Below are 20,000 nucleotides of genomic sequence, written 5' to 3' on the forward strand. Positions count from 1 at the left end.
TGTTGGAAAGGAATTGGCCATACTGGGAATAAAACACAGCCAGGAATTCTGCTTTAAATTACTATGAATTCTGGAAACTCATAAATGCTGAACTATTTTTTGTTGAAATGGCAAGGCAAGGCAAAGCAAGGCAAGGCAAGGCACGGCAAGGCAAGTTTATTTCTATAGTACGTGTCATACACAACAGTAATTCAAAATGCTTTACATAAGCATGAATAAAAGACATAAGAAAATAAAAATGATCTGATCATTTCTGGAAGCTGATTCCATGAGCGGGGCACGTATTAGCTGAAGGCCGATTCACCCTGCTTTGACTAAACTTTTGCTTATTTACTTGATCCTGAAGATCTGAGTGATTTGTTAGGCTTGCATTCAGTGAGCAATGTAATGTATTGAGGTCCTATGCCATTTAGTGATTTATAGACAAGTAATAATACTTTAAAATCTGTTCTGAATGTAACTGGGAGCCAGTGTAAAGACCTGAGGACAGGTGTGATGTGCTTTGATTTTAGTTGAACAATGGTTGGGGTGTCAAATCCCAGATCTGCTCAACTAAGTCCACTTCACTCATTCCTTTCTTCGCAATTTGGATATTAATTGGCATAAATTTACTTTTAGGAAGATTAATGGAAGCCTAGGTTTCCACAGTCATAAAAAAAAAACAGGAAAATGATGTACCCGAGGAGCCTCATTGGCCCCCAGTTTTTGATTAGAATAAGAGCAGTTCTTTGTTTGTGTTGAATATATAGGAGAAAATGATTCTACACACTTTGCTCCACATATAAACACTGCCTTCTTGATTAAGAATGTATGAACGCTGATAAACAAGGCCGGCTAATTTCACTACAGTGACTAACATCCTCAGTGTTTTGTTTGGCAAAGGCATGAACATCTGGAACACTTGGCATGCGGAAGGGCGAAGTTGGCCTGAGAGGAAATGGACTGGAAAGGCAAGAAGCGATTCATCGCTATGCCATTGCGAGAGTGTGAGGTGGAGTGGATGACAAGAAAAACAGGCAGATGAATGAACGAGTGAATGAATGAATGATCAGGCCAGGTGAGATATCCATGCCTCGGTGCCTTCCAAAAGGATTACATTCAAAGGCAGTCAACGAACTCTAAAGGTTTTGTCTGAGGAACTTCAGAGGGAGAGGAAAAGAAAGGAGAAACTATTTTCAAGTGTCTGAAGGCTTTATATTTTTTGTGAAGGAATGCTCTTGAAGTGCTGATCAGTTGAGTTTGAGGCTTGTCCATGAAAAGGCCACTTGATGGGTTAAAAAATGATTAAAGAGGCCCTCGTAAAAGCTGTAGACTTGTGGACGGCAATCAAAGGAGGGCTTCAAAAGTGCCCCGAAACTGTTTAATGTTTGCTGTGGGTAGGCTTAAATATATTCAGGGGTCCCTTAGAGTAAGACCGCTCGACTGAAACACAACAGACTTGGGTAAGATATCAAAAGTGCTCTCCTCTGAGGAAGTGGTCCGGTTGTAAAAATCTGCCCTGGAAGTTTTCAACGCCTCCAGTGAGGTGTGTTGATATATGCGGTGCCAGAAAGACCTTAGACCTGGCTTAACTCCAGCAGGTCTCAAGAGGTCTAGAGCCCATCTGGAGGTCCTCATAGGCAGGAAGGCTGAGGAGAAATGAAGCCTGACCAGCGCCAGTCATCCCTTAAGACAAAGCAGACACCTGAGCCTCCCCGAGCTCCAGGATAAACAAAACTCCCTGACCTCCGCAACAGGGGCTCTGCTTGTCTGTTAAACACACACATTCCTTGCCTAATGTGTTGCCATGCCTTTTAGACTTAAGATGTCTAGGGCGCAAGAGATTAAACACCACTCTTTTATCATTATTTTGAGAAACATTCAGACTTTTACAGGTGGGAGCCATAGGGTTTTGTACATAGATACATTATTTGACACAAAAGCCACTTTAAATGTAACCATATTATATAATGCACTATTTTATTATTAATTTGTCAAAAGCAATGACTTATATTTATTACCCTCTATTTGTTGCAAAACCAAAAACAAAACAAGCATATTTCTTCTGTCCAGCACAATTTATTATTTATTTTATTATTTTGTAATTCAAATATTTGCATATGTATTTCCATGATATTTATTTATTAATCGTATAGTTACTTACACTCAAAAAAAAAACAAAAACAAAAAAAAACATTGGGTTAATAATGTTACCCAATAGAAGGGTTTAAAATATTGGGTTGCAATGTTGGGTTAATCTGAACATTTATTGGATTACATCCATAACAACTTACCTTGTTGGGTTAATATTAATATAACCCAACAGTAGGGCGGAGCCAAAACAACCCAGTATTGGTTTACCTTTTGGGTTATTATACACCCAACTGTTTTAAGTGAGTACTTAATTGCTTACTATAGACTTGAATGGGTAACACAAGCAGTTTACCTTAAACACATGCTGACTTATTTACACCCACTTTTAGGTTGGTACAAACCTAATCATTGGGTTAACACTGACATGCAACTTTCATTTAAACATATAACCCAGAGGTTGGGTTTGTCCCTATTTTACCCAGCACTTTTATAGTGTATCTTCTTTTATGTTAAGTATGATTAGTATACTTACTTACTTACTTAATTACCCACTTACTTACTTACGTAATTACTTAGATACTTACTTACTCTAGACTTGAATGAACAACACAATCGATTATGAATAAAAACAAATGCTGAGTTATTTACACCCACATTTTGGTAGGTAATGACATAAACATGGGGTTAAAGCTGACATTTACATTTCATTTAAACATTTAACCCATAGGTTGGGTTTGTCCCAATTTTACCCAAATATTATCCAGCATATTAATACATTTTTCACGAATATTAACCAGTAGTGTATCTTCTTTTATGTTAAGTATGGCAAGTATGGTTACTTACTTAATTACCTATCGACTTTCTATAGAATTGACTGGGCAAAACAATCAATTTACCCTAAACAAATGCTAATGTTTTTTGCACCCACATTTGGGTACAAAGCTAATCACTGATTTGAAGCTGTCATATAATTTTTATTTAAACATTTAACCCCGAGTTTAACCCAAATTGTACCCAGCATTTTTAAAATGTATCTTCTTTTATGTTAAGAATGGTGACTAAATGTTAATGTTTGGTTGAGGACACATTTTTGCATTGTAAATAATTTGTTGACTTAAATGTTTATGCTGAATCTAGTCTATTACGAGTCTATTGCTTTTATATTATGTCAAACTGGCCTAATACAGCTTGCATACCTTATTAAATTAAGTTAGAACATGATTAACTTAATAATTTACAGTGACCTAAAAATATGCTATCAGGACTATTGATCACATATACAGTGTATATATATATATATATATATATATATATATATATATATATATATATATATATATATATATATATATATATATATATATATATATATATTGACCAAATCTACATTGCAATTTACAAGTCAATTGCATATCAATACACTGTTTAGCTTCAATTTAGCTTTTTGCAGAGTTCAATCAATCCGTCACTCAATACATCAATTTAAATGTAAATGTTATTTGTGTGGCAGCATAAACTTTATTAAACTCAATTAACACTGCTGAACCTATTTAACCTTCGGAACCTTGACTGTTGACACTGTTTAACTGTTGCTGTAACTGTCTTTACCAGAAAAGTTTGTGTGGGTGTGGGAAACTGGGTTCATTGAAAATATCAGGTTTTAACAGGTATGTATTTATCAGGTGTATAGAGATCTGAGGATCTGTAAGATTTCAATAGTTTAGTCATGAACGTGAACTTTTTTCCATGGAAAATTTTACTTTTTTTTTTTTTTTTTCCGCATGATCTTTATAATTCTTTTAAATGGAATCATACGTGAAGCAAGATTAAGATCAGCGATCAGTTTTGCATTAATCTTATTGGCTGTGATTTCCAGATCACAGGTCTTTGGAAATAAAGATAAAGTGCATTGTTCTTCTTGAGTTTTAGTTCATCGGAATGCTTATCTTTCACTCCCGGCAGTCTCTTAAGGCTTGACTTTTAGTTAACTGTTAACTGTATAGCCCAAGTATGAGAATCCAAAACAACCCGAAGCTCTTCCCAGAGCTGATTTACAGGTTATTTTGACCTACAGTAGCATTCGCCGTGGGCTGTTTCGTACACTGGCAGCTCGATCAGATAGCAGTCTGTGGTTCACCCTCGGGGTGCTTATGAAAATTTGAACAGAGGTTAATTACAGGTTCTAGCACCAGGCCATCACGTCTAGACACCATTGACTGATTAATGTTTGGCTCTATGATTTTTCCAACATCCACCCCAATAACCACCCAAGTTGGATTTTCTTCCGGTCTGCAGTAGTATCTCATCTAATGTTATTTCTTTTTCTTCCTTCACTTCATCTTCTCCTTTCCTCGCTTGTCTGCTTGATTGCAGAAACACACAGGAGGCTTCAGAGTTTGTGTTTTTGGCTAAACCACTGCTCTCCATGGTTCACGGATATAGGTCACTCTACTACCCACATACACCCAAGACTCTCAAACACATACACACAATCTGCTAAGATAAGATGAGAGAGAGGGAAAAAAAAGGTTTCAGGAGATAGCAAATGAGCTTGTTTACAGAATAGAGTTACTTCTGAAATGAATGCAAATCCGCTGGGTATTCTGCTTGTTTTTATTATTTATTTATTTTTATTTTATGTTATTATTATTTTTTTAAATAGTCTTCACACCTATTCTGATGATAACCATCACTGTACACTTAATATTTACAGTCATTTATTACCTCAGATATACTGTATTATTAACTTATTATATTTACAATACAATAACAATACATCAATTCTAATGTGTGAAGAGAAAACCCTATTACAATATTTGCACATTACTATAAAACGTAACTCTACAAAGGAGCAACTATTAAAATTAAATTGCTATTTATGTTGCATGAGGCAGATTTTACATAAATGCCTACTGTAAATTTGATTATATAATAGTATATGCACAATTATTTGTTGAAATATAAAGATTTACACAGTGTTTTTTTGTTTATTTATTTAATGGCATATTTATTTGAATTCCAATGTTTAGGATATTACTAACAGGTTAGGTAAAATACAAGGAACATATATGGGATATTCTACCAGAAAAGTACAATATCTGTATCTGAAATAAAAACATAAATACAGTTAATATAAAGTATTTAATCCAAAAAAATAAAATAAATAAATAAATAAATAAATAAATAAATAATAATAATAATAATAATAATAATAATAATAATATAATAATAATAATAATAATAATAATAATAATAATAATAATAATAATAATAATAATAATAATAAAATAATCTAACATGGCCTGATGGGTGATTTCTGTGAGTTGTTCTGTAAAGCAATATGTCTTTCATTTGCTTCTCAGATTTGCTTCTTTACAAATGTACAAACCCTGTCAATGTCCTTGCCCTCAGCCCAATTAAACCTACAGCTTTAATATTTTGTTATGTTAAAAAACTACTATTTAGAAAAAGAAAAACTTCAGGATTAGTAAGTTTAAGCTGTTATCATTCACATCAATTGATTAAGAACATGACATTATAAATCAGTTCCACAAATAAATACTACAAATATGTAATACAAATACATTAGCAATCGCCCCGTGTTTCTATCAGTCCTGTCACATTTGCATTAAATTCAACATAGAATATGAGATTACACCTTTAAGGTCATGACTCAAAAGTGACATCATTTGATAAAGGGGAAGATAATGGTGATCAAGGGTGCGTTCTGTTATTGAAATTGATTTTGTTCTTGTTTTTGTATGATTTTTTGTGTATGACAAGCTTAAGTCAGGCCCTGTCACATTTTTATAAGTGAAAATGTACATTTCTGTTAGAATGTCCCATATACTAATATAAATATAGTGCAATCATTTCAAATAAGTCAATTTTCTCTAGACTTTACAATGAAAGACTTTCATGTGGTTATTGTATAAATATGTGACAATGTTTTCAAGCAGTTTTACCTCAAAAACTTACACTGGATGATTACTGTACATTAGGCATAAAATGGTTAATTCATTCAATAATTTTCTTTCGCCTTAGCCGCATTATTAATGTGGGGTCGCCACAGTGGAATGAACCGCCAACTTATCCAGCACAGGTTTTACGCAGTGGATGCCCTTCCAGCTGCAACTCATCACTGGGAAACATCCATACACACCCATTCAAACTCATACACTACGGGCAATTTAGCCTACCCAATTCACCTGTACCGCATGTCTTTGGACTCGGGGAGAACATGCAAACTCCACACAGAAATACCAACTGACCCAGCCGAGTCTCGAACCAGCTATCTTTCTGCTGTGAGGTGACAGCACTGCCTACAGCACCACTGCGTCGCCATAAAAAGCTTTATTCTATTTCATATTGACCTATATTTTGCTTTCTTAAGTTGTGGCTGGAAGGACATCCGCTGCGTAAAACATATGCCAGAACAGTTAGTTCATTCCGCTGTGGTGACCTCTGAAATAGAGAATAAGCAAAAAGAAAATGAATGAATATAGACCTATAACCTTGAAGAGTTGTCATTTAAAATGAGGTGCCTATGTCATGCCACATCATAGATATAGACACATCAAAATGCCATTTGTGACCCTGGACCACAAAAGCAGTCTTATGTTGCATGAGCATATTTTTGGCAATGGACGAATATGCATTGTTTTGGTCAAGGTTATTGATTTTTGTCTTATGCCAAAAAATCTAAATACAGATCATGTTGCTTGAAGATGTTTTGTAAATCTTTTACTGTGTATATTTTAAAACTAATTTTGAAAAGCAATGTGCATTGCTAAGAACTTAATTTGGTAGTTTTCTCAGTATTTTGAACACATTAATTTTCCAAAAGTCCATTTTTAAATATTGACCTATAGCAAACTATTAATAAATGCAAAACTTTATATATATATATATATATATATATATATATATATATATATATATATATATATATATATATATATATATATATATATATTTATATATATATATATATATATATATATATATATATATATATATATATATATATATATATATATATATATATATATAATATAATAATATTATATTATTATAATATAATAATATAACAATTAAACTGTCATGTGATGCATACATTTAAATAAAATAAATAAATAAATAAATGAATAAATATATGCAACAAAAATAACAATACTAATACTACTACTACTACTAATAATAATAATAATAATAATAATAATAATAATAATAATAATAATGATAATAATTCCCAGAGATGGGTTGCGGCTGGTAAGGCATCCACTGCGTAAAAACATGCTGGATAAGTTGGCGGTTCATTCCGCTGTGGCAACCCCAGATTAATAAAGGGTCTAAGCCTAAAAGAAAATTAATGAATAATTTAATGAATTAATAATGATAATGCTATTAATAAACAATAACCCATGGTCACATTTATTATTTTTAAAAGTCCTTATTTTTTATTATTTTATTTTATTTATTTCCAAAATCACCAAAACACAGCTTTTTCAAAGGATGGAAGGTGCACTAGATAATATCTATTGTTTTATTTAAATAAACACTTATAAGCGTATACATTTTAAATTGAATTTATCATGTATACTAGGTAAAACAACTTTGAATTCACTGAACACATTTACCAAGCTGAAATACCTTTACTAATGTTAAACAGGTAAGCAGTTTTCAGTTCACCATGGCCATAACCTGACCTCGTTTGCTAAAAAAGAAAAAAAAAAAGGAAGACAAAGCATGTGACTAGCAGAAATGAAAGTCGTGTGCATCTCATCAGGGGGTCTTACATCTTTTCAAACTACCACTAAGAATAGCCCAGGAAGGATGAACATACACATGTATGCTCCAAATTTAATTAAATCCGTCCCTCATAAAGCCACTTCCACAGTAGGGAAGCCCAGCCAATCAATGCTCTATCAATAAACCAATCTATCTATCTTTGTATGGCCAGCCACTTTCCCATTCCGCCATTCTTCATGCATGACATTCATTGACTCTTATATTTGAAAATTGCATTTGCACCAAGCATAATGCCACACTCCACCAATTTATCTAAAGTTCAGTTCATTTGTGGGTAATTTAAGCTTCAACTCTTCAGCGTGGGACTTTGATTGCTGTCACACTTAGCTGCAGAGGCAGCCATTTCATTTCGGAGGTAGAGAAAAGAGAGAGAGAGAGAGAGAGAGAGAGAGAGAGAGAGAGAGAGAGAGAGAGAGAGAGAGAGAGAGAGAGAGAGAGAGAGAGAGAGAAAAAGAAAGAATGGGGCTTTGATACATAAACATCATTTTGATCCGTTATTTCAGCGCAGAAGCAAGACCCCCTGTGGGCTTCTATTTAATTATGCAACAAATGTTTGACTATCCAAAGTGAAATTTTTAGTCCATGAATATTTATTTCAATTCATTTGTTGAATGTTGATTGTAATTACACGGAAACATGATTTATTGCCAAGATTTCTACATTAGCCAGAGAAACGGAAGAGATATATAAATAAATTAATGCAGCATAAGAATGAATGCCAAATACATGCAAACGATTTCCTTAATTTTATCTGAATATTCTAGATATTGCTATCTGTGAGATGACGAAGCAAGAATATCATAGTTTTTGCCTTGTGCAAAACTTACCTTGTGTCCCGGTAATTCAAATTGCTTAAAATCATACTTGACGGGATGATTTGACATTCAGATTTGCCAAATGTTTCCTGTGAGGATTGGATAGGGTATTCAGTGGTGGAATGAGTACTGAAAAATACTTAAGTAAATTTACCATTACTTGCCTAAAAATGTAGTGCAAGTAGAGTAAATCTGTTGTAAATATTACTTAAAGTATGAATAAAAAATACTCTTTCAAAAGTATTTGAGTATTAAGAATTGAGTATTACACTATAAAATGCTGATGCATTTACATGTAATGTGTGAATGCGTGTAAACATAACATTCTGTAGTGCATTTAGTGATTGTTCAGCAGGCACACAACATCATAAGATGTTTTTATTAGCTTAGGTTGTGACATCAGGTGACCATAATTCAATGTCTAGCCAGCGTATGAGGACAGTAATATTTTGACATCCAATAACGACGTCAAATGACGTTGATATGTGGCTGATTTTAGGTTGTGTAAGAAAGTGACCAAAATCCAACGTCGAGCCAACGTCTTAAACCAGCGTCATATTGACGTCAAATATTGACATTTATTCATCCGCTATGGCAACCAAAATCAAATGTCTGATAGATGTCATATTAGTAACGTCCACACAACGTCAAGCTGTAACATTATTAGACGTTAATATTTAGTTGATATTAGGTGGGACAATAATGACAACGTTGATGTTGAGATCTGATGTCAACCCAGTTTTCATTTACAAACAAAATGCAACGTCCCTACGCTGTTGGGGTACAACGTTAGTTGGACATCACGTTGACGTGCCTGCAGTGTGTTTATGGCCATTTCGGTCATCATACAGTAAACATCAGTCATCATCTCATCAGTGACATGCATGAAAACAGTCTCTGGGTCAATGTGTGTAAAGATTTTAGACATCTTCTTGGACACTTTTAATGCTTCCAAACAGTTTGATGTCATGAGGTAGTTCATTTTGTTGTGATTTACCTTTTGATGTGCAATGAGATTGGAAAAGAATCACAGGGCTTTTTTTTTTTTTAGTAACCCCCATACACAAGAAAACATAAAGTAGTGGCGTTAAAGTACCGATATTGCAGTAAGAATGTCCCCAAGGTAAAGTAAATGTACACAGTTTTTGAACTACGTAGTAAATTGCACAAATATATTATGGAGTATATGGAGAGTCAGCGAGAACAACATATAAAAGTATGCATGTGTTTGTTTGATTGTTTGTTTGTTTGTGTCTGTACATTGTATTGCTAACATTGTGGGGACCAAATGTCCCTACAAGTGTAGCAAAAGCACAACATGCTGACCTTGTGGGGACATTTGTTGGGGTTCACATGAGAAAAATAGATCATAAATCACACATAATGAAGTATTTTGAAAAGTTGAAAATGCTGATTGTTTCATGTGAGGGTTGGTTTAAGGGATGGTTTGGGTTGAAAACCATCATATGTAAAAACATTATATCTAAATAAAGTCTCCATAAATATAGCTGTGGCAGCTAGATGGCTCAGTGGTAAAAACTGTCCCCTTCACAGCAAGAAAGTCACTGGTTCAAGCCCCAGCTGGGTCAATTGGCATTTCTGTGTGGAGTTTGCATGTTCTCCCTGCGTTGTTGTGGGTTTCCTCCGGGTGCTCCGGTTTCCCCCACAGTCCAAACACATGTGGTTTAGGTTAATTGAATAAACTAAATTGGCTGTAGTGTATGAGTGTGAATGTGAAAGTGTATGGGTGTTTCCTAGTGTTGGCTTGCAGCTGGAAGGACATCCACTGTGTAAAACATTTGCTGGATAAGTTGGTGGTTCGTTCCACTGTTGTGACCCCTGATGAATAAAGAAACTGCACTGAAAGAAAATGAATGAATGAGTGAAAGAATGAATGAATAAAGCTTTACAAGTATCTGCATGTGTATGTGTGTACACTACTTTACATTGTAAGGCAGACCCTGCTAACCTGACAGAATACAAATGCCAAGATTATGGCGACGTGTCAAATTAAAGGGACAATTTGGAGTAATGATGAGCGTTAGGCCACTCAGTCTGAAAAGCAGCGAGTTGGAAAGAAAAAGAGGAGTGAATGATGGTGCTCCGTCTTGTTTAATATTCCTGAAAGAAAATGTGCAGTGACAGGAAGTGGGGCAGTGGGGAGAAGGCCAGAGGCAAACACAGACGCAACTGCTTTGTTAGTGTCTATTTAATGCATCAGCCAATTTTTATTTTATTTTATTTATTTATTTATTTATTTATTTTTTTTTTTTGCAGGGGTTAGGGGGAGAAAGCTGTTGTTGGAGCGGTGTTTTTTTATTTTTATTTTTTTGGTCGGTCGGTTATTTGGTTAGTGTTTATCTCTATTACCAGCAAGGGCCTTTATTTCTAGAACAAATTATTATTTTGTAGATAGACAGACAAAGCATATTCTAAAAGGGTTGTCTTTATTATCTAACAAAGTTGGATTTAAATGAATGTTAGCATTTAAATGAATGAATGAATGAATGAATGAATGAATGAATGAATGAATGAATGAATGAATGAATGCTTTGAACTGTGGCAATATACATCAAAGAGGTGAAAAAATGTGAATTTATTCTGTGCTTTAATTTCTATTTAGGTGTTAAAACACTTTAAAATAAATATGAAAATGGCGGGATTCCCTTCCTTTCTTTTACAGGCGTTGTCGCCCCTCCTATGCAATCCTCAAAACAGTCGGTTCATGTAGCTGTGCACGCTCTATAGTGATAAATAGATGCTGTTTCCCAAATTAATTTTGTACATACAATTTTAAGTGGAGCAAAAGTTGCCACTCTAGGTTTTGGGTGCGTTTTTGAACAGACATATACTCATAATAAAAATAATAATAATAATAATAATAATAATAATAATAATAATAATAATAATAATAATGATAATAATAATAATGATAATAATAATAATAATAATAATAATAATAATAATAATAATAATAATAATACACAACAATAATATTATTATTAATAATAATAATAATAATAATAATAATAATAATAATAATAATAATAATAATAATAATATCTGAACATGTCGATCTTTGTGGGTTTTCTTTGAAATACAACAATTTTGTTCTAAATTAACATAAACAGTTTGGAAAGCAATCAAATGTTTTCATTATAAAGGTGTCCATTTTTAGAGACACCTCTGTATTTTAATGTTAACAAACATAAAATCTAAATGAGAAATTTATTTGCTGCTCTTTAATCAGAATGTTTAAATTAAACAGTGAAAAAAAATGAGATTTGATAACTTGATTCAATTAATTTATAATAGCTATTAATTTTAATTTAAGGCTAAACTTTTAAATGTATTTATTTGACTATCAAATGTATGCTATTTATTTTATCCTTTTTAAAAAGTAATAAGAAGCATATTAATATTACTAATAATAGTAATAAATAAAACAGATTCAACTGATCAACAGATTTAGTAATTTGAGAATTGTATTTGTTATGTTTTTTTATAATTAATTATATAATTTTATAATTAAAATTAATTAATTAATTTATTCATTTTTATCATGCGTTTAAAGCCTAAAACATTCATTGTTTTAGCATAGAACCATACACTATTTCATTGTTATTGATTTTAAGTTTTCCTTGTAAGACTTTACAATTATGTTCCATTAGTTTACATAAGTTAATGCATGTACTAACATGAACAAACAATTAAAACAAAACAATTATCTAAGAATGTATTCATATTCAGTTTCCTTTGTTTACTTTAGTTATTGAAAATAACTATTAATTTCTTAGTTCATTTTTAATTCATAGTAATTAGCAGTTCTTTAAATAACAAGCACAACTTTTAACAATGCATTAGTAAATGTTGAACTATGATTAATACATGCTGTACAACATTGTTCATTCTTATTTCATGTTAGTACATGTATTAACTAACATTAATTAATGAAAACCCATTGTAAAGTGACAGATTTTTTGTGTGTAAATATTAAATTGATTTATTGAAGTCATTATTTAGCTTGCTTATACATTTATTCATTAATTCATCCATTTAAAAGGTTCCACCTCAATGATTTCATAGAGAAGATTTAGAGAAATTCTTTGTTTTCTGTCATGACCACCACACATAATTACAGGTTTTCTTTCAGTTGATTTGTTTTGAGTTATTTTTCAGTTCACAGCACAAACACAGTAAACAGCACAGATCAGCGAAGGATAATTTGAGTAAGTAATAGGCTGGAGAGTGAGAGAGAAGGGACGGATGATGGGAGGGTGGAAGGATCACTTCTCCTCCATTGTCTTCTTCTTTTTTTCCACCCTCTGCCTTCACTTACCCAGACAGGAAGAGTCAATGGTTTAATTACAAGGCTCCAATGCTAGTTAAATTATCAAAATTTAATTTCCACCTTTCAGCTCTCTCTCTGTCTTGCTCGTGTTTTCATTCTTTCTCTCTTCCAGCCACTCATTTAGCTCAGAGACTATATATTCTCTATATCTCGGTGTATTTCATTGGTATATGAAGGACAAAAAGTCATCATCTTGTTTAACCCAGATTAACTTTAATAGAGCAGTTAATTAGTGACAACAAATTGATTCTCCCCATTAAAAATAAATAAATAAAACAGAAGCTAACACACCTAATCCAACTAATCAAGGTGTTCGAGACTACTAGAGACTCTTAAGTAAATGGCGAGTTGGAGTTAGTTGGAAATAAACTATGCAGAGCTGTGGCTTTCCAGGAATTGAGTCTGAAACCATTGTTCTAAAGTAGGGATGGACAAATTCGGTCCTGGAGAGCTGGTTTCCTGCAAAGTTTAGTTCCAACACTAATCAGACACATGGTCTAGCTAATCAAGATCTTACTAGGCTTGCTAGAAACATCCGTGCAGGTGTGTTGAGGCAAGTTGAAGCTTAAATTAGAACACCGGCCCTCCTGGACCAAGTTTGGGCCCCCCTGTTCGAAAGCATGGGTCTCAAACTCAATTGCTGGAGGGCTGCGGCTCTGCATAGTTTTGCTCCAATTTAATCAAGCACACCTGATCCAACTAATCCACGTGGTCAAGACTACTCTTAAACACCTTAATTAGTTGGATCAAGTGTGTTTGAATAGGACTAAAGCAAAACTGCAGAGCTGCGGCCCATCAGGAATTGAGTTTGAAACCGATGTTCTAAAGGATATCAGTAAACAAGACATTTCACTTTGATAACAGCAGAAAACAAGTAAGAAAATAAAGAGTTGATCCTTTGATTTCCTGAATATCGAGTTTAGTTTAATGAACCGAATCGTATCAGAATTTTATGTCTTTTCTAGTTTAATTTGTCTCCCTGCTTTTCATCTATTTTATTTACTGAAACCAAAAGAATTAGTCTCTCTTCCTGTCAGTCATCTCCTCCCGATCAAGCTGCCTTTTGTGCCATTTCTCAATTGAGTCAACTCGAGAGGAAGAGGAAATGAAAATCAAAGCGTAGAGCACAAATTCATAAGAGCCTCCGTGTACCAGTTTATTACTCCTGTGCGCATCCTTTCACCTATTTGTTCCTTACTTACTTTGAAAAATGTGTGTGTATGTGTGTGTGTGTGTGTGTGTGTGTGTGTGTGTGTGTGTGTGTGTGTGTGTGTGTATCTATGTGGTTGTTTATTAGCCTGTAGCCATGTGTTCCGTTCTATCTCCCATTGGGACCATACTTGCTCCTCTTGTCCTGTTTTTGCTTTAAAGTAAACCACACAAGGAGACTTCGACGTCCTTCAGACCTCCGCACACTATTTTTAAACCACAATGCCAAGTGTGGCATCTGCACTTACTCCTGTGGGCATTAAACTTACTATCAAACATTTTTTTATTTGTATTTTTTTTTTTCATGTAAGACTCCAGTAGACAAGTGCTGTGCAGCTTATTAGTATTTTTTTGTTTATTTATATATATTTGTTTAGGTTTCCTTGTCAAACGCTACATACAGTTGAAGTCAGAATTATTAATCACCCTGAATTATTAGCCCCCCTTTTTATTTTTTCCCCAATCTGTGTTTAATAGAGAGAATATATATATATATATATATATATATATATATATATATATATATATATATATATATATATATATATATATATATATATATATATATATATTTATATATATATATATATATATATATATATATATATATATATATATTTTTTTTTTTTTTTTTTTTCCAACACAATTCTAAACATAATAGTTTTAATAACTCATCTCTAATAACTGATTTATTTTATCTTTGCCATGACGACAGTAAGTAATAATTGACTAGATATTTTTCAAGACACTTCTATACAGCTTAAAGTGACATTTAAATGCTTAACTAGGTCAGTTGGTTTAACTAGGTAGGTTAGGGTAATTAAGCAAGTGCTGAAATAAAACAAATAAGACTTTCTCCAAAAGAAAAAAAAATAAAATAAACAAATAAAAAAGTCAGACATACTGTGAATATTTCTTTGCTCTGTAAAATATCATTTGGAAAAAATAAAAAATAAAAAAAAAATAAAAAGAACTAGTTCAAAGAGCGGCTGATAATTCTGTCTTCAACTATATATGTATTGCTTCAAGAGCAATTGGTTGTGTCATTTTGTATCATGTAGCGCAGTGCGCTAATCTAACTAGCGCTTACAGTATATAAGTTTAATTGAGAATTATCCCACCCCCCCAAAAAAATCTACCCATCAACCCCTCTTCTTCGACTTCTTCAGTCCAGTGACCCCCAGCAATCTCTTTTCTTGTAGCCGTTCCGCCGAGTGACCTTCTCGGTGGTGAGCCAACCCCAGGACCCGCACCAGGGCTCGCTGCAGAGTTGCTACGACAGTGGCCTGGAGGAGTCGGAGACGCCCAGCAGCAAGAGCTCGTCCGGCCCCAGACTAGGTGCCCTCCCTCTACCCGAAGACGCCTATGAGAGGACTACGCCCGATGGCAGTGTCGGTGAGGCAGAGCATATGGAAAATGGTAGGGGCAAACACAAAAAAGAAAAAAAGAAAAGATAAGGCAGAGTTAAGCCAAACAGTTAAATAAGAAGAGACATACTCATCAGTCAACAAGATAGTGAAATTCTCACAAAAGGCCACACACTCACACACGGCTACGCTGACAATACCGCTTTACAGATTCAGGGGTTTACACAGATATATGAATAGAAAGGTCTGAATAGGCAGGAATTGCTAGGTTGGTTCTATACGCTAACAGTAATTGTAGAATCTCATAAGCACTCATATATAATCATACCTATATAGTTCATTTTATTTATCTGTTTACGGGGGATAAAAGCTAAAGGTCAGTAAATATGGTGTAGCATACTCCTGACTGTGTTTTCTTGTAGATATTAAGATGAGATCTTGGCTGCTTCAGTGGAGACATATGCCGTCTAATAAACATTAATTCACTAGATCTTTGCTTGTGTGCTAGATAGATTCGGTAACACTTTTATTTTGATGGTCCCTTTGAGTATTAGTAAACTGTCTGCTTAATATTTGTTGATACTGCTCCTTCAACAGACATTTACTGACTATAAGAAACTATGCAAGTACATGTCAACTTACCCTAACACTAACCCTAACCCCAACCCAACAGTCTACTTATAATCTAATGAGGATTAGTTGGCATGTAGATACAATGTAAATTAAATTCAACAAACAGACCATCAAAATAAAGTGTGACCATAGATTCAGATATTTTATCAGCCTGGACTGTGTTGTGCTAAGCTTCAAAAAATCTGATTTCCACTTGAGTAATTTTGGCCATTTTTCAGTAATCCCTGTCAGTTGGATATGCCGCTGTGCCTATCAGGCTTTTTATATTGTAGAAGTTTAACAGGTGAAAGGCCCTGAACAGTAAGAGTGTGGATCTTGTTTCATTGTGGCTGAAGTTACCTATCCCCCCGTAGAAGCTCTCTGTGGTCAACAGTTACCTCCATTGTTAATGACCAACCAACCAATGTTTGGTTTCTATCAATGGAGCCACTGTTAGGACAGTATTCGGTAGCAGTTGTCGAACATTAAGGGCTGTCTTGTCTACATTCGATACTTTATCAGCAACAGGTGTGTATTGTGTTGAGCTCAGCGAGCCATTTTCTGTGGAATGTCTGTTCTGCTTGCTCATCGGAGCAGATTTTAGAAGAGCCGGAGCGAGTGTTTCTCCTAGAGTCAAGTTATTAGGTCCAAGGCACTAAATTTTGCCTTGTGTATCGTGTTACCCCATTGAGAGCAGGCGCAGGACACTAAAACCTCATGACCTATAGAAGGTCGTAGGTCAAAAGGGCTCACAAATGCATGCTAGAATGGGCAAATTGCTGAACGGTGAGATTTTTTAAGTTTATCGCTTGGCCCAAAAGTAGATTAAACTTGAGGCTAGGTGGGATTTGTTTTAGGCCACTTGCTGGGTAGGATCTGAAGCCATTTGCATTCAACAGCTCTCCGCCAAATTAACCTCAATTAAAGTCTGGCGCTAATTCAGAGTAAGCTCAAAATAATTGGTCACTAGGAGATCAATGCAGGGCTGATTAGATCAAAACTGCAAATCTGGCCATCGGTCAGAGCTTCTGTTGGAGACGAGGAGAGAAAATTAGGCAAACTTTTGCTGATGGGATTTGAAAAGCTGCTTTATTTTGGTATTACTTTATGTCGATGGTCACTTGAACATTTTTTATTTTTATATTATTTTTTGATTATGAGTTAAATTGCAACTACATCATAACTAATTCTCATTAGAGTGCTAGTAGACTCCTTAACACTTTATTTTGATGGTCGGTTTGAGTATTAGTAGACTGTCTACTTATAATCTATTGATACTGCTTCTTCAACGGACACGAACAAGTAGATGTCAACCTACACTAACCTTAACCCCAACATAACAGTCTACTTATAGTCTATCGAGAATTAGTTGCAACATAACTTAATTCAACAAATGGACTCTAATGTTAGTGTAAGTGTACGTGTACTTGTGAAGTTTGTTATTGTAGGTTGAATGTCTATTAATGGTGCAGTGTCCGCATATATGACCTGGACAGTCTGCAAATACTGTATTTGTAATCAATTGGTATGTACAGGAGAGGACTTAACCAATAAGCAAGGTAAGCAGCTGCTTAGGGCCCCAAGAAATAATGTTTTTTTTTTTACTTTTTTTTTGAGAGTTAAATACAATTTTAACGTAATAAATATTATTTAGTATACAATCAAATGTAATATTATTATAATAATGTATTTTTATGCAATAATGATAATTATACCAAATAAAATATCCATCATGGAGCAGTCCAGCAGTCTATATATATTTGAAGTCAGAATTATTAGCCCCCCTGCTAAGACACTTCTATACCACTTAAAGTGACATTTAAAGACTTAACTATGTTAATTAGGTTTGCAGGTTAGGGTAATTAGGCAAGTTGTTGTTTAACAATGGTTTGTTCAGTAGTCTATCGGAAAAAAAAAAAAAAAAAAAAAAACTTAAAGTGGCTAATAATTTTGTCTTTAAAATGATGTTAAAAATTTCTCCAGAAGAAAAAATATTATTTGGAAATATTTAAAAAAATTAAATAATTATCACTTCAATCTTCATTTAAAAGATTCAGTGATATAAAAACAGCAATATAAATAAAAATTTAATAAAAGTAGAGAGAAAGTATTTCAGGACTTTGGCCTCATGGCTGGAATTGCTTAGGGCTCGTAAATTACTAAATTCCTTGGGTATGTAATTGCAATGTAACTTATAGTTAACCAAATGAACAAAAGGAACCCTACATAAAGTGATGCCTATACTATATTATTAAACAACGTCATTATTCCATTCTTAAAGTTTTGAAATATTAAATGTTATCCAATTGTGCTATTGTTGCAATTTTATATTCTCAAAGGCTACAGTTTCAAAACACCATGGACATTTGAGTAGATACACTGTAAAACACAACAGTCAACTTTATCAAATGAAATGAGTGTGGTTAACCCAAAATTGACTGAAAATTAATTATATTCATTTGAAAAGAGTTTTAAACTCAGTGTTGAAAGTAATAAGTTAATTAAATACCTCATTACTTCAAAATGGAGTAAGTTCACAGTACTCATATTGATTTGTTTTTTTAACTTAAATGGTTTGTTGCAATTGGTTTTCTCAGATGGTTTGAGTTGCCTTAACTTATTGGGTTTTACAGTGCTCAGTTGGTTTGAGTTCTCTTCATTTATAGGGTTCTACTGTGCTCAAATTACTTTGTTTACTCAAATTAATTAAGTTCACAGTCCGCATTTGGATTAATTTTTGAACTTAAATGTTTATTGTAATCGGTTTCCACAAATGGTTTGAGTTACCTTAACATTTTGAGTTTTACAGTGTAGAGATTCAGACATACATATATTTTCTCATGTTTTGTTAGTGATCTTATAGTGATTGGTTCTCCTTCATATCCACCATCTCCTCTTCCATTTTCACTCGCTCACTCCACTTCACGTCTCTTCCTCTTCCCTCTCTTCCTTTTCCATTCTATCTTTCTTGTAAGATCTTTCAAGGGCAGATACAAACAAACAGATGAATCACTTTCTGATAAATAAAAGAGATGCCTCACCCTGCTGCTCCCAATCTTTAGGAGAATCAGCGTGTGTGTGTGTGTGTGTGTGAGGGAGGCTTAGAGAGGGGGAGATATGGGGAAATAGAAGAGTCAGGAGACTATGCTCGGCTTAGAACTGAGCAGAAGTGAACATTAGTACAATAGCTTATGCATTCAATGCAGTTAGAAGTTGACGCTGGAAATTTTCAAAAGCTGATGTGCTCTGCTGAGCTCATGCATTATCAAACATCACACACAGAGACTCATACACACACAGATACACAGCCGGTCACACTTGCGGCCCAGCAAAGTCACAGTCAATGTCTCTTTCATGACAGAGATGTCCTGAGTGTGTGTATATGTGTGTGTGTGTGTGTGTGTGTGTGTGTGTGTGTGTGTGTGTGTGTGTGTGTGTGTGTGTGTGTGTCTGTATTTGGGCTCTATAATTGGCTTAGGCATGCTGTGGGTTAGTTCCGCTTTGACAGAGTCTTTTGGGTCGGTGTTAGGTTCGTTTAATGCTTTTAATGCTCTCTCAGGGGACTTAGACAACATCCATACTTACTCTTTAGCGTGTGATCACAGCACTTGAGTGTGATTTGGAGATACTTACTGTTCAGTGCCGTGACTTTAAAAATACAGATTTGAGTCAGGTTTTTCAGAGAGGAGCGGGCTGTTTGGAAATTATTCAGTTATGCTTTCTGAAATCTAACATGGTCTTCTTGTATACACATTGATATTG

At 34.1% G+C, this 20,000-nt stretch overlaps 1 protein-coding gene across 5 annotated transcripts in view; it reads left to right on the forward strand.

Annotated features, from left to right (window-relative positions):
• The window catches only part of pcdh7b (protocadherin 7b), a 251,783-nt gene that overhangs the window by 118,592 nt on the left and 113,191 nt on the right, over positions 1–20,000 (forward strand). For 2 of the 5 annotated variants that reach the window (NM_001365653.1, XM_021478011.3), the window contains exon 2: positions 15,462–15,678. The exons of 2 other annotated variants lie outside the window; for them this stretch is intronic. In NM_001365653.1, the coding sequence (NP_001352582.1) occupies positions 15,462–15,678 (217 nt within the window). The remainder of the gene's footprint in view (positions 1–15,461; positions 15,679–20,000) is intronic. One more of the 5 variants, XM_021478010.3, reaches the window with a different exon arrangement.

This window comes from Danio rerio, chromosome 7, assembly GCF_049306965.1.
Source record: "Danio rerio strain Tuebingen ecotype United States chromosome 7, GRCz12tu, whole genome shotgun sequence".
Taxonomy (NCBI): domain Eukaryota; kingdom Metazoa; phylum Chordata; class Actinopteri; order Cypriniformes; family Danionidae; genus Danio; species Danio rerio.